Here is a 14,057-nt window from a genome sequence, read left to right as displayed (position 1 = left end):
AACAAATGGAACCCAAAAGACCAAATGAAATGAGAGCGCAAATCGAAGGAACGAACGATCGAACGAACGAACGAATAACTCTTTGTACCGGAAACAACATGGCCGCGGATTGTTGGATGGCATAGTGGGGGACGGAGATGGAAATTTATATATGTTTTTTTTGTAAAATTTTACATTTTTGGTGGTGATGGCGGTTCAGATCAATTTGAAGACAGACTAACCAGCCGACCAGGGACCAGGGGGTAGTAGTTCGGGGAGCGTGTGTGTATGTGTTTGTATGTGAGTGAACCGAAGAAACATAAGACACGCTTCGACACGGAGCACATCCCAATAGAGGACACACACACACACTTTTCGAGATAAGAAGGCAAAAAGAAAACCTCGGGGTTTAAACAGGTGAAACAATAATCTCAAAGCATTTTTAGCAGCGCAGAGAATGGAGAACGGAACAATGGAAACAATCGAACGGAAAATCATGTGAAATGTTCGCGCGCGTGTGATGATAGGAAAGAGAGCCCAAATGGGAAGGCCACGCAGTTGCCCAAACATAAGAAGGAAACACACACTCTCTGTCACACACATACACACACACACACGCACACAAACACACAAACTTTGATTGCAAGTGCACACAAGTGGTTGGAGCTGGGGCTGGCCCCAGAGCAGTTTGGAGCTGTGTGTGTATGCCAAACGTTCACAAAACATTGAAAGACGGACACACACACGGATCGGTGCTGTTTAGTACGACTCACCAAAACCAAAAACAAAAACCAAACTGGGTGCCAACAATGGAAAAAAACAAGAAACACTAGAAGAGAGGGTGTTTTGGTCTGCTTGTATACACCTTCCGCTTGTTCAGTGTCGGTGTGTCGTTTATGTCCTTTGAATGTCGCTGCCTGCACGTATCTGTGTTTGTGTAGCTGGTTTGGGTTGTACGGGTTGTGCGTGTCCTAATTTTGAACGACAGGCAACAGCAGCTCGTGGCCCTCATCCTTCATTTCGTCCTACCAAATGGAGCGATCGTTCATGTCGATGATCGAGTGTTGATGATCGTAAAAGGAATTGTCTTCGCTTGTACATTGTACTAGTTAGTTGTTTGAAAAACTACTAATACAAACAATGTGTGCTATGTGTATGCGTGTGTGTGTCTAATATATGTATGTAATGTTAAGTGTGTGTGTGTGTAAAAATTTTAAATACCACAACAGACGAAAAACCGAAGAGAGAAAACCGAATCAGGACCAAGAACAAACCGAAAACGTTTGATGATAAGAAAGGAAATCAAAAACGAATACGTACTTAAATAATAAGATTTTTATTTTTGTTCTGTTGTTTGCTTTTCTCCCCTTTTTTCCTTATTTTTTTTAATCGGCTGCTTCTCTTGCCAGGTTATCAGGGACTCCTCGCCGCCACACCTATTCGCTCTATTTTTCTCTTTGTTTCTGTTGTTTTGCTGCTGCTCTATTATGATATATATGAAGGTGTATTATTTCTTTTCCCCTGGCGTTTTGCTGTATTTTTTCTTGTTTTCTGTGGGCTGTGTGGATTGTGTGTTCTATGTTTGCCTTTTTTTGCCAGCTTAGAGTTTGATTATTCTCCCCCATCCCACCATCGAGCTATTTGGATTGTTGGGCTGTTGGGTTTATAATAATTTATAATTATTTACACAGTAGAAGAACATCGGGTTGAAAAAATGGAACGGAAACGGATTTTTAGAAGAAAATTGTACAAAACCCAAACCAAACTCTCTCTCTCACTCTCTCTATTCTGTATGAACCGCTCCAAATACGACGGTGGTGTGTGGTTCGTTGCAAACTTTCTCCACTGCATATTTCTGACCCATGCATTTCCAGTGCTATTTTGAACATGTTCACACTCATTTTAAATTCGTGACTTATATTGTGCTGGAAGTGTGGTGCGGGGGACGGTTGCCCCCCCGTAGCTCACTTGTGTACACACAGCTGTGATACTTGGGCTTTTGCTTGCAAAAAACTACAATATTATTAGTAACGAATCAGTTAGTAATGCCTCTTGCTGCTTCTTCTTGCCCGAATCTCACTCATCTGCTCTCGCTCGCTTTCTATTTTTCACTATTGCTTGTTACTACTGCACGTCCCAGATTGGACACTTCAGTGTGTTTGTGTGGGTGTATGTAGGACTATAAATAATAATAAAAGAAAATCTTGCAAACATCCCCAGCGTACGCAAACAGGGGCTGCTGGATAAAATATATCGATTTATTTCGCAATAAAAATAATAATATTTTTTACTATAAATAGTCACACACTCTCTAGCATCTTGTAAATTAGTGAGAAAGGAAAGAAAGAAAAGAAAATTAAACACAAACAAAAATCAAACCAATCAATGTTACTCTATCGCGCGCGCGCGCGCACACACGCATGCACATTTCTTCTTCTCCACATTCGCGTCAATCCTCAGAACAATATTCCCTTGGAAAGCCCAAGCGCCAATGTGTTCGGCTTCGAAATGATGAGGAGAGCAAAATAAACACTAATACCTTATACTACACAGATGGTATCGATAAATAATTAGATTGGATAAGATTAAAAGCGGCAGAGTAGGTAGTTGTTTGCAGTAGGAGTAGTAGTAGTATACTAGTAGTAGTAATAGAGTAGCAGTGTATATGACGGAAACTAAAGAACATTCTATTGCACACACCTCTCGTTCTTCTTCCTCTATCATTACTTGCTATTAAAAGAGCTCCATGCTGTGTCGCTAACACACGCTGCTGGCCCCCTTTTACCACTCCTCACATTTATGCACTAAGAAATCTTAAACTCCCATAGCGCACAGACAGTGGGTACCATCATAGTTGGAAAAAATAATATATCTGTTTAAAAAAAAAAAGGAAAGACTGACACGCATCGCAAAGTGTTAAGAAAAAATAAAAATAAAAATCATAAAACTCGATGATAAATCCCCTTAACCATAATTGCAAACGAAACTCACGAAAACGTTAATACACACGAATAGGATGATTAGACATTGATTTTCACACTAAATAAACAAAACGTTTTGTGTTACAAACTAAAGCATTAACTAAAAGGGAGGGCCCGGGTAATATTACGAGAATCGTGAAAGTGTTGTGTAGAATCGAATGTGATTTGATCATCGCGCGCCGCCACAACGTCCTGCCTAGGACGACACTCTTCCTATCTTCCTTTGCATAATGCTTTTGTAGTTTTTTTTCTTTTTTTTCTTCTGATTCCTGCTTTTTTGTTGCTGTTGTTTTTGGTATCTGTAACTGGTCATTTACTGTTTCGAGTAATCGTTTCTTCGTGTGTTTGCTTCTTATTTTCTACTTCACTTGTTCATTTGTTTACACCACTTTTTTTCCTGTTATTCCAAGTTGCTTTGTTTGTAGTAGCGTCTGTGTCCGTGCTTTTTTTTGACCCTGTGGTTCGATTCATTCTTTGGGCTGTCTAATACAATCTTAAAACATTCTTCCTCGTTACAAAAACCCAATACACTAAAGTAATATGATGTTTGGTCGCAAAAGATAAGAGAAAAATGAAAACTCATAAGAAAGTAAAAAAAAAACAAAACAAACGAAAAGCTAAACAAAAGTACCAATGTTGTTGTTTTTTTTTTTTTTTTTTTGAAACACCACCACTTAGAAGTGTTAGAGAGAGAATGAGGCAACATAAAACAGTAAAGTTTAACAAAAGTATAAAAAGGGTGTAAAAGCATAAGCCGAGTGAGATGAAAGGGATACTTTTGGGAGAGAAAAAAGTTACCCCAGCGAGTAAAAAAACAAAATAAAGCAAATCATAAAAAAACAATGATGAAAACAACGTTGAACCAGAGCAAAACACTGGTCCTGTGAGTGGAACCGGTGGGCAGGATTGATGATGAGTCTCCCCCCCAGTCATCCACGGGGAAACGGAACAGAGCCTGTGAGCTGGAAGCATCCGCCTGCTTATACGAGCGGCGGATGCAATTTGGCTGGGGAGGAGGAGGGAGGAGGCTTACAAAGAAGAGTTTTCGTATCACAGCTTTAAATGGAATCGTTTGAAGGTTTCAGTCAATCAAAATTTTAACTGACAAACTCTCGTGCACTGCATGCGTATAAATAGGGGCATCGGGCATAGGGGAAGAAGTCGGGAGCATATTTCGATACTCCGCTACTTCCATTGTTGGTGAATTGTTGGAGCAAACAACAATCGGCGTAGAACAATTGAAAACAATTGTTTAAAAAAAATGTAATATTTTCAATCCCATTCCAAAAAAAAAGAAACAACAAGAGTAGAATGTCTTCCTTTCTCGCTCTCGCTCTTTCGATTGCTTGATAACTCACAGAGGAAAAAGGAACTCAAACAGGACATTTGGCTATTTTGCTGCTAGAGAGTAAACAAGCTACCCATTTTCACCGTATATCGCTCGCTCCTGGGGGTTCTCGCCGTACCTGACCTTGTATGTGAGTGTTGTGTTTGTATGTGAGCTGTGTTTGGCTCATTGCGTTTGCGTGTTTTTACTGTACATATAATAATCATGATTTATTTGCTTTTGTTCGTAATGTATGCTTGATTAATTCGGGTATCAAATGCCAACTCTGCAGTGGGTGCTTTTGTATGTGTGTGTGTGTGTTTGTGTGTGGGGATGTGTTTATGTGTATAATTTATATCTAAACACAGTTTGCCCTTACATTAGTTAGCCCTTTCCGGTTTTCCAAAAACCGAAGCAGCAAACCTCATCGATGCCTCCGATTCCCATCTGCTCTCAATACTAATTAGTAGGTCTATGCTACGAAGGGGGGAAGAAAGGGGGGGGGGGGATAATACCATTATTTTCAAGGATTTTTCCTTTTTTCTACTATTTTCTCCTAACCCTTTTCAGGACCATTTTTGCTTTAATAATCGTCAAAACTATGTTTTTTACGTTACATTTGCTGCTTGCTCTGCGGTTTGGATGTTGTTTTTCACTAAGAAAGAGTATTTTCATTTCATGGTTTTCATGCTTTCCTGTTTCCTTCCTTCTCACGCAAGCACACACTTTGACTATACGTTTGCCGCCCCCTCCCAAACAACTGCTTTCCTCCCCTCCAAACGAGTGTCGGGGGAGAGCAAGGAGCATGTATATAATATGCATGTAGAATAATAATTATATACCATATATAACATTTTTCCCCTCACTGCCTCTCCCTTCCGAGCTTTCGCCCACAAAATGCGCTGCCCGGAGGGAGGGATTCGGTTTGTTTCAACACTTTGCTTAAAAATTACTGTGCGATATTCATCATGTTCAACACCATTTTTGTTGTGGTTTGTTGCCTGCGTTACACACACACACACACTGTGGCTGGTATGTGTGAGTGTTTTGTTTGTTTGTTTGCTGCTGCTGCTTTTTTCCACTTTTGGTATCGAACTAAAAGGAAAAAAAGAAAAAAAAAATTGCCCAAGGTTCAGAGTGTCCTGTCCTAGGGTTTAGCCAGTAGAGCTCGGCTCTTTTTTTTTTTTTGCAGCCGGAGCAAGGCCCCCCAGCGCAAAATGCTTCACGCTGTGCGAGTTCCTTGCTAGAGAGTGGAGTGGTACGTTATTAGAAGGTTGAGTCGTGCAGAAGTAAACTACTCTGTGGCCACGTGGTTTGGCCGCGAACGGATTGATTGCTTGCCTGGTTTTGCGCGCAAAAGAGCGCAAAAAGAGAGGGAAAGAGAGCGAGAATAAAAGTAAAACTAAACATAGAGATGCTGTTGGAAGGGACTATGATCAGCTCATTTCACAATTGAGATCGATATTTCTCCATTTGCATTGCAGCGTTCGTGTTTTGTGTGTGTATGTGTGTGTGTGTGTGTACGTGGTTTTGCTAAGTTTGCCTTTTTTTATCCATCATCAAGTAAAACGTGGAATTTTATACACAACTTTTCCTGCTCGTGACGAGGCTTTGTATGTGTCGTCGCATCTCAAATAATGTTTCCAAACGTGGTGGTGGTGGGTTTTACTCACTGCGATTCAACATTCAAAGTAGCACGAGCAGTTCGAAGGAGTCAATATAAGTAGATTACACTAGAATGCTTACGATCCATTGTCCTTCATGCTTTCCCTCTCTCTCTCTCTCTCTCCCCCCCTCTCCCGCTTTCTTTATAGCTTTCATCCCTACACATTCATCTTTGTTCTTTCACCTGTTCTTCTAAATTCTTGCCCTTTCATCAGCATTTCGACTAGATTAGAGTAATGTGCTTCAAGAAGGGGAAGAAAGCTGTTTGTGCCATTTCCCGTTTTCATAACACTAAAAGTATAATGTTTCTATCGTTTCCACTTGTTTGTTTAAACATTCTCGAGACTCTCGCGTTCTGGTTGAGATCAAAAATTAAATGGATGGACAAATCGAGAGGAGTAGAGGATCATCACCGCTTTCACCGCAAACATATTGGCAAACACGGTTGAATGTGTGCTTCTAGGTTGTTTCCCTTGCTCTCTCTCTCTCTCTCTCTCTCTCTCTCTCTTTCTCTCTTTCTCTCTCTGTCCTAACGGGGAAGAACAGTAAGTTTTCGCTACCAGCGCTTCACCAGCGGAATCCTTTGCTTTTTAGTACGTGTTTGTTTTTACTTAAGTACGTTCTGTTTAGTTTTCGTTTGTTTTGTTTTTTTCTTTGCTTTCTGTTTGTCTGCTTTCATCTCATAGCGCGCGCCTCTTGCACTACTTCGGATTTAAGGGTTCTGCGCTTCATATATAATAACGGCCTCCTTTTTTTGGCCGATGCATTACAAGCCCTCTCCTTCATTAGTTTCTCTACCGTTTACGCTGACATCATTTTATACTAGCGTCTGTTTGAGATCAGCTGTTAAATGTGTGGTGTGGTGGTGTCCATTTACTGTGGTATGCAAAATGCTCATACTAACTTCATAGAGAGAGTGTGTGTAATATTTACGCCGCCCATGCCCATGTCTGTCAGCGTGTAAATGTGCTCTGCAGTGGTGCTGCTGCATTCATAATATGCCGTTCAAAGAAAACGAACTAGGTGTAATCATTACATGGTTTTCCCGGGGGTTCTCATAGTTGTGGGACACTTCCTTGACTCTTTCTTACGGGAAGTGAACTTCATATGATTGTAATTGGATTCTATGGCACCCGTTTTGGACAGGCTCCTTGGAAATTCCCATTGGATTTGTCCAACAAGGGTGCTATAGAGTACAATTCCCATTAGATTATGTTCATTTCACGCAAGAAAGCGTCAATAAAGTGTCCCACACCTGTAAGAACTCCTGGATAACCCTGTATATACTGCACACGCTGCCGTTATACACTGCTAATCTCCCGCTATGTGATTTGAATCGTGTTTGTATGCCATATTGTTCCTCTGTTTTTTTTTTTGTTTGCCAAAGGGACATTTTCTTAGGCTCGTTTTACTGGTTTGACGTCGTCCGGGGATGAATTAAAATCAGACACACCGCACATTTAATCTTTCCATTTCCGTGTGAACCCCCCCCCCCCCTGCTGTGGGTTCGCGATCTCCAGTGATCGTACTTTCGCCTTACGCAGCAGCAAGTGTAATAGTGGATGTTGTGTCGTGACAAGCCCTTTAATTCCTCTAAAACCCCCTACCACGCACACGTGATGCATTTGTCTATGCGCCTCTTGCTTTTCCTACAAGTTATCCCAAATAAATAAGTTAAGCAAATAAATAAAATTCTCCTAATTCCAGCATTTCCCCTCCCCAACAATCTGTTTATAGCGATATACATATACTGCATATACTTTTATCGTCCACCGGGGCCATAGTTCTAAACTGAATAGACTATTTCGACAATCGAGTTGCACGGGGTTGCACTGCCGAACAAACAGTGTGTCCACACTTTGTTTTTCAAAGCATTTTCCTAAGTAAACGAAAGGTAATAATATATGTATATATTGCATGTGCCGGTGAAGGATTGTTTTTTTTTTTCAAATTATTCCTTACACCACTATTGCAACGATATCAATATAAATCAGCTCATTTGTGATGTACTACCTCCTTCTGGTATATGCTGCTGTCCTCGAGTGGTCGGCTGGTGTGTATGTTTTTCGTTTATCATTACCATTTACCCATCTTGTTTTTTTTTTGGTAGCAAACGTTTAGAAAAATGCACATGTTTTCCTGTGTACAGTATACTAATAATATTTTTATATATAAAAAAAACCTAGAGTTTATAAAATATAGGCAAAAAACATATCTTGCATGTTTCATCTCTGCATGCCACTTGCTCTCTCTCTCTCCCTCTCTCTTTCTGCCGGGGGATCATTATTCCTTCTAAATTGTCTCCAATGTTAGGTCACCTGACGCTTTCGTGTTGCTTCTTTCCATTGCTGGACTTTTGACTAGATTTAAGTTTACCTGCACACTACCCTCTCTGTCTCTCTCCCTCTCTCGCTGCAGCACTTGTGTGTAGGTGTTGCTTTCCTTGTACAGATGCACCGATGTTAATTGCCATCCTGATGAAAGTAGGTCCGATTCTTAACCGCCAATTCAAAACACTTGCAACGGTGCTCTCACTTGCATTTTGCATTTTGATTAGAGGGTGAGAGGACTGTACTGTTTGAAGCTTTTAAACGCGTGGCGGGATTGATCAGTGTTTGCTATTTTTCCCTTCTCTTCTTCGAGCGTACAGCTTCGAACATATCGACGAAATGCTAGTTTAATGGGGTTTACCTGCTGCTGCTGCTGGTGGTGCTGCTTGGGACAACTGCAGTTTACGGGTTTTCACTCCAGACCTTCGCCACCCGCGCACTCACCAATCGTTCTCTACTGTCCGGCTAATAGTGTGTGGTTTTGGATTGTTTTTTTTTTTTGTTACAGTTTCAGTGATTTTTTGCCTGCTATTTGCGCCCAACAGTTTGCCATCCTTTAATGTTGCATACTAAATGGGGGAAGGGAGGGGATTGAAGAGAGAAAGAAAAATATATCATTTAGCGTGGGGTTAGAAGAAAATGGCATTGTTGTTGATAAGTGAATTTGGTTAGAAAAATATTGCGCGAACTCCTTCAATTGACATTTGATAAGTACGCTCTGTTATTAAGTGTTGTTAATGTTATCTGCATTCAACAGTTACGTACTATTGCACTCTGCCCGAACTACAAGGAGAGCGCGATATAGAGACAAAAGAGAGCATTACATTGTTAGGGGTTACAAATGAAGGAGAACCGAGAAGACTGGGAACTATAACTTCTACTTGGATTTAGACAGATTAGTGACATTTGGGTTAGAAATGTATTAGACAACAGATACTAATAGCAAAAATCAGTTGGTTAGTTGAAAGGACAACAGCGAACAACACGCTCTTGTGTACTTTCTTTTACGCTATTGACTGTCGGGTTTAGGGGGGCCTGAGGAGAAAGTCGTTTTCAGACCCCGGCATTTTCCGCCAACAACTCTCCGGCGAGGATATACGGAAAAGAAGTAGTGGGAAATATAGCAAAACCCTCGTTATGTAGGAAATTTATAACCGCCACCGCTCATTTGTGCCAATGTGTTCAGACATAGAGACATCGCTCGTCCCCGTTTCGCACAACTCACGCTTTAGCTCCTTCCTTTGCGCTGCATTCTTCTCCATCATTCTGTGGTCACCCTGCAGCATCCTTTGCCTGCACACCTTCTTGTACTGTACCGTGTCTGTGCGTAGTAGTAGTTGTTGTTGTTGTTGTTGTAGGGTAAGAGGGATGTGAGAGAGTATATGGCTTCTGGGTGTTCGTTTCTTCAACGGCTGTGCCCCCCGTTTTAGTTTTCACCCATATGGCCGCCGCTGAAATTGATCGTGGAGCAAGCAAGGAAGGAACGTTGGATTTATTATATTTACATGACACGCGGATTCACACTCCGGGGGCAGCAGCGGGGTGGGGGCTCGGGGGTAATAGCAAGAGCACTCGCTCGGAGCGAGCCAAAAGAGCACGGTGTGCTGCCGTGCCACCCGAGGGAGGGTGGGCGAAATTGCACTAAATTAGATGAAATTGAATGGGACGACGAGCGAGAAGCGTTTTTGTGTATGTGTGTATGTTGTGTCTGATTGGGTGGAAGAGGACTAGAAGCAGCGGGAACAGTAAAGCGGAGCTGTGTGGAGTAGTAAAAGATGCAGGGAAATATTGATGACAGAATCAAACGCCCAGCAGTAAGTAGCAGAAGCGGCTGGTGTTGATCGCCCCGATAAGATTGAACCGAATGTAATGCTCTCTTTTGAACTTTTTTTTTTTGCTTTCTCCCAATAAAAAGGAGCAATTGGGCAAACATTGCTGCCACCGAACGGCCAGTTTAATATCATGTCAAACTGACAGTTATGGAGGGATCCAAGCAAGCGACACTATAAAAGGTTCTAGTTTTTTTGCTGTTCAGCTCAGGAGCAAGTGCAAATAGAAGTTAGCAAAAGCGGGAAATAAGTGGAGCGGTGGAGTGGCATAGACTTGAGCTAGAAAGAGCGAGCAGGTGGGTAAAAAGGCTCGGCGTACCACGGCCTCTCGTCAGACGGCAACAAGCAGCTGAATTATTCAGTGCACAATTGTGAGTGTCGTACGGATCCAATTGCCCTTTCGGACCAAAGAGGCGTAGCGCGGAAAAGGAGCATGGGGAAGGGGAATGGAGTATTTTTCGCTTGTTTGTGGAAATGTAACGAATAGAGAGAGAGAGAGAGAAAGGAGAATCAATTTACTTTGACTTGTTGGTCTTGAAGCTGACTTGCAGGACGCGCTGACCGAGCGTGTAGCCGTTGAGGGACCGGATGGCCAGCATCGCCTCCTCGTAGTTGGTCATCGTCACGAACCCGTACCCCTTGCACTGGTTCGTGGCCGCATCCTTGATGACCTTCACGTTCTGCACCGCACCGAACGGGCCGAACAGCTGCCACAGCGTGTTTTCCTCCGTCTCCGGTGCGAGATTGTAGATGAATATGCTCCAGCCACCGGACGGGGCCACGTTCAAGCCGTTGGCGGGTGCGGCGGGCAGCATCATGTCCAGCACCTCCCCGCCCATGGGCGAAAACCGGGCCAGCCCCTTGTTGATCGGATGGTGAATTGCGCCGAGCCGGCGCGTCAGCTGCGGGTTCAGGAAGGCGGGCAGGGCCGGCTGCACCACCTTGGCCGCCGCATTCTGGCCCGGCGTGTTCGAGAACTTGACCGTGATCGGATCGGTCAGCCCCTTCGGCGTGGTACCGTTCAGCGCCTGGATCGCCCGCTCCGCCTCCTTGCGCTGGTCGAACCGGATGAAGCCGACGCCCTTCGGCTTGTCGTTGCCGTCCTGGATGAGGACGCGCGACGTGATGATCTCGCCGTACGGCCGGAAGATCGTCTCCAGCTCCTCCTGCGTGATCGTCTTCGGCAGGCCGGAGATGTACAGGTTCGCACCCTTGATGCCCTCCGAGCTGGGCCGGGCGAACGACACCTTCAGCACCTTGTTCTGTAACCGCAGCCCGTTCAGCACGTTCACCGCCTGCTCGGCATCCTGCGGCCGGTGGTAGTTGACGAAGCCGTACCCGAGGCTCTGCCCCTTCGGCTGCCCCGGGTAGATGACGTTCTTGTCGCGCACCAGCTTCACGCTTTCCACCTCGCCGACGCTCGAGAACAGCGACCGGATCTCTTCCTCCGTCATTGTCTGTGGCAGATAGTTCACGATCAGGTTGGTGCGCGAGTTGTTGTCCGAGCTTTGGCCACCGCCGCCCGCCGCACCGCCGGCCACCGTTTGGCCTGCTTCACCACCACCACCACCACCGCCACCGTTTGCGCCATTCTGCTGCTGCTGCTGTTGCTGCTGTTGCTGCTGCTGCTGCTGTTGTTGCTGCTGCTGTTGCTGCTGCTGCTTCTGGAGGTCCTGCACCGCCGCCAGCACCTTGTTCGTCATGTTTACGGTCGTAATTTTGAGGCTGTTTCAAGTGGTCCCGCGGCCAAGCGCACGGGAGCTAACCAGGGGTGTGTGTGTGTGTTGGGTGTGGGCTAACAGACCAGAGAGAGCGAGATTAGCGTTAAAAAAAACCCGTTACACACCTCCTTAGAAGGTTTGTTGGCCTAGCCGAGCTGTGCGTTTGTACGATACGTCGTGTCTGTATGTGTATGTGTGTGAGAGAGAGCGACACGACGACGGTGTTTAGAAGACGACACGCGCGTGTTCTTTCGTGGTGGGCCACACGGGAAAAGGGAAAACACTTCACCACTAATTCGCACCGCTTCAGTTCGGTGGCACACTATTTCACTGTTTTTGGGGCGGTTTTTGCACTTTGCACACACGCAGGACGGACGGACACCGACCGATGAGCGGGACACAAACACACGGGACACGGGGTACTGCCAGCGCCGAACGCACGGAACAAATGTGTGTGATGGCAGCGAAGAATGCTCAAGCTGACAGAACACAACTTTTCTCACCCCCCTTCGAGCGTGTTTCGATGTCTGCTGCTGCTGCTGCTGCTGCTTCTGGCTGCCCTGTAGGGTAGAGTAGTAGGGTGGTAAAAAAAAATGGCTGCTGCCAGAGAGGAGGAAAAACCAACACACAAACGCGGCGACGGATGCTTGCTATCTGCCTCTCTCGTTCGCTCTGTGTCTCACTTCTGCTATCTTGCCTATTCGCTTTGCCAAATGGGATTAGAACATTCACTTCCTTCCGACGAGCGAGAGATCACACCCATTCGCCGTGCTTCTCGCTCTTCTATACTCGCGCGACACACGCGTCAACTGCACGCACTATTCCCAAGCGCACCAACACTACGATCAGCTATTACTTCACACACGATACACACACACACACGCGCGCAACGCACACTCGTACACGTACTTTGCTGCTGATGGTGTGTTGGTACTGCTTGATGCTGCCTATGCCTATTGATGCTCTAAGTCAGGCGATACTTTGTAGCGAGAAATTATTCCTTTTTCTGATCACGATTAGCTCACAAACGTCACTTTGCTCCAACAAATGCAAACGCTTTAAAGCCCCGTTGCTGAACACGCGTGCGGTGTACGGGTGAATTATGCCTTCGTTAAACCTACACAAACGAGATGACCAATTCTATGCTGCTACTGCAAACTGCCGCGCTATGCACACACGGCTACAAACTATTCGAACACAATCGCTCACTGTGTGTGTGTGTTTATGTGTATGTATGTGTGGCGTGTATATTGCGGGAGTACACTTTACTGTGTGCTCCGTTCTCTTTCACTCTTGCTGCTCACGGTTTTACAAACCTCGCTATTTGCGCAATCAATACGGATGCGCGCACGGATGTGTGATGATGCGGCGTAGTATGGGGATGGTGGTAGTGGTTGACCGATAGAAAAAAAGAGCCAAGAGCGAGCGAGCGACGCACACCACGCACACGGAGGACTGCCGAAATACAATTGAGCAGAAGCTGGCCTGCAGGGTTGCGCTGCACCTTCGAGTTCGAGGGTTCGTGATTCCACTTGGCAGTTTCTCGTCGGCACGTCGGTGCGAATATAGGGTTTTCTCTTTTATCCGCCACATATCCTTGCGCACGTACAAGCAGGACGTGCAAGGGTGTCCGCAGATCCTGCGAGTGTCGCGAGCTCTAAAACGCAATCCCCTTCGTAAAAGGTTCGTGTCAGGACGACAATATCCTATCGTCTGCGCAAAAGAGGTAGCAATTGGTTCTCTTTTTTGTAATACGCTATTTACTCCTATCGCTTCAAACAAGGATACGGTTCTTGGTTCGATTGACCATGCGTGAGAGCATATCCCAGCGCTAGGTGCAAACATCCTTTTGTGCTTTTTAACTATCCTAATCCCTATAAAAAAGTGCGAAACATTGAACCATCCATCAATGATTTTTTATGTTTTCTTATCTACGTTCACTCTTTGATCATAATTTGATTTATTTCAATTGATTTCAATTAGTTTCATTCAAATTTTCTAGTTATCTTCTACATCGCTATTATTACTACATTAAACCAACGTATTTTTAAATTTTGTAAAACGAAGCTTCCGATAAACCAATTTAGTGTTTCTATAGACTTTTACGATGATGATGGTTTATGATTATGATTTAAGTTCAAGGATCTTGGGAACTACGGGAAAGCATTTTGATGAGGTTAATTGAGTTGTCAAATCACATCGACAACCACATAGTGCGGTTGACG

The 14,057-nt window shown here is 44.5% G+C and overlaps 1 protein-coding gene across 6 annotated transcripts; it reads right to left on the bottom strand.

The window, feature by feature from the left end:
• Positions 1 to 1,292: 1,292 nt before the first annotated feature.
• LOC120948105 (protein elav) lies at positions 1,293 to 13,463 on the bottom strand. Of its 6 annotated transcripts, none has more exons than XR_005750922.2 (4): positions 12,954 to 13,463; positions 10,631 to 12,392; positions 9,508 to 9,733; positions 1,293 to 8,851 (listed from the first exon to the last, which is right to left on the bottom strand). XR_005750922.2 is itself a non-coding variant. In XM_049607897.1 (3 exons), the coding sequence occupies exons 2-3, from the start codon at positions 11,812 to 11,814 to the stop codon at positions 8,839 to 8,841; spliced, it is 1,197 nt and encodes a 398-aa protein (XP_049463854.1). In that variant the 5' UTR covers positions 11,815 to 12,392; positions 13,149 to 13,460; the 3' UTR covers positions 1,293 to 8,838. The 6 variants fall into 6 exon arrangements, 2 of the variants coding, with proteins under 2 accessions (XP_049463854.1, XP_049463855.1); XR_005750921.2 differs by having other exon boundaries at positions 13,149 to 13,463; XR_005750924.2 differs by having other exon boundaries at positions 10,631 to 11,906; positions 13,149 to 13,463.
• Between the last annotated feature and the right edge of the window lie 594 nt (positions 13,464 to 14,057).

The sequence above is a fragment of the Anopheles coluzzii genome, chromosome 2 (assembly GCF_943734685.1).
Source record: "Anopheles coluzzii chromosome 2, AcolN3, whole genome shotgun sequence".
NCBI classification, from domain to species: domain Eukaryota; kingdom Metazoa; phylum Arthropoda; class Insecta; order Diptera; family Culicidae; genus Anopheles; species Anopheles coluzzii.
This window is presented reverse-complemented; position numbering and strand designations above follow the sequence as displayed.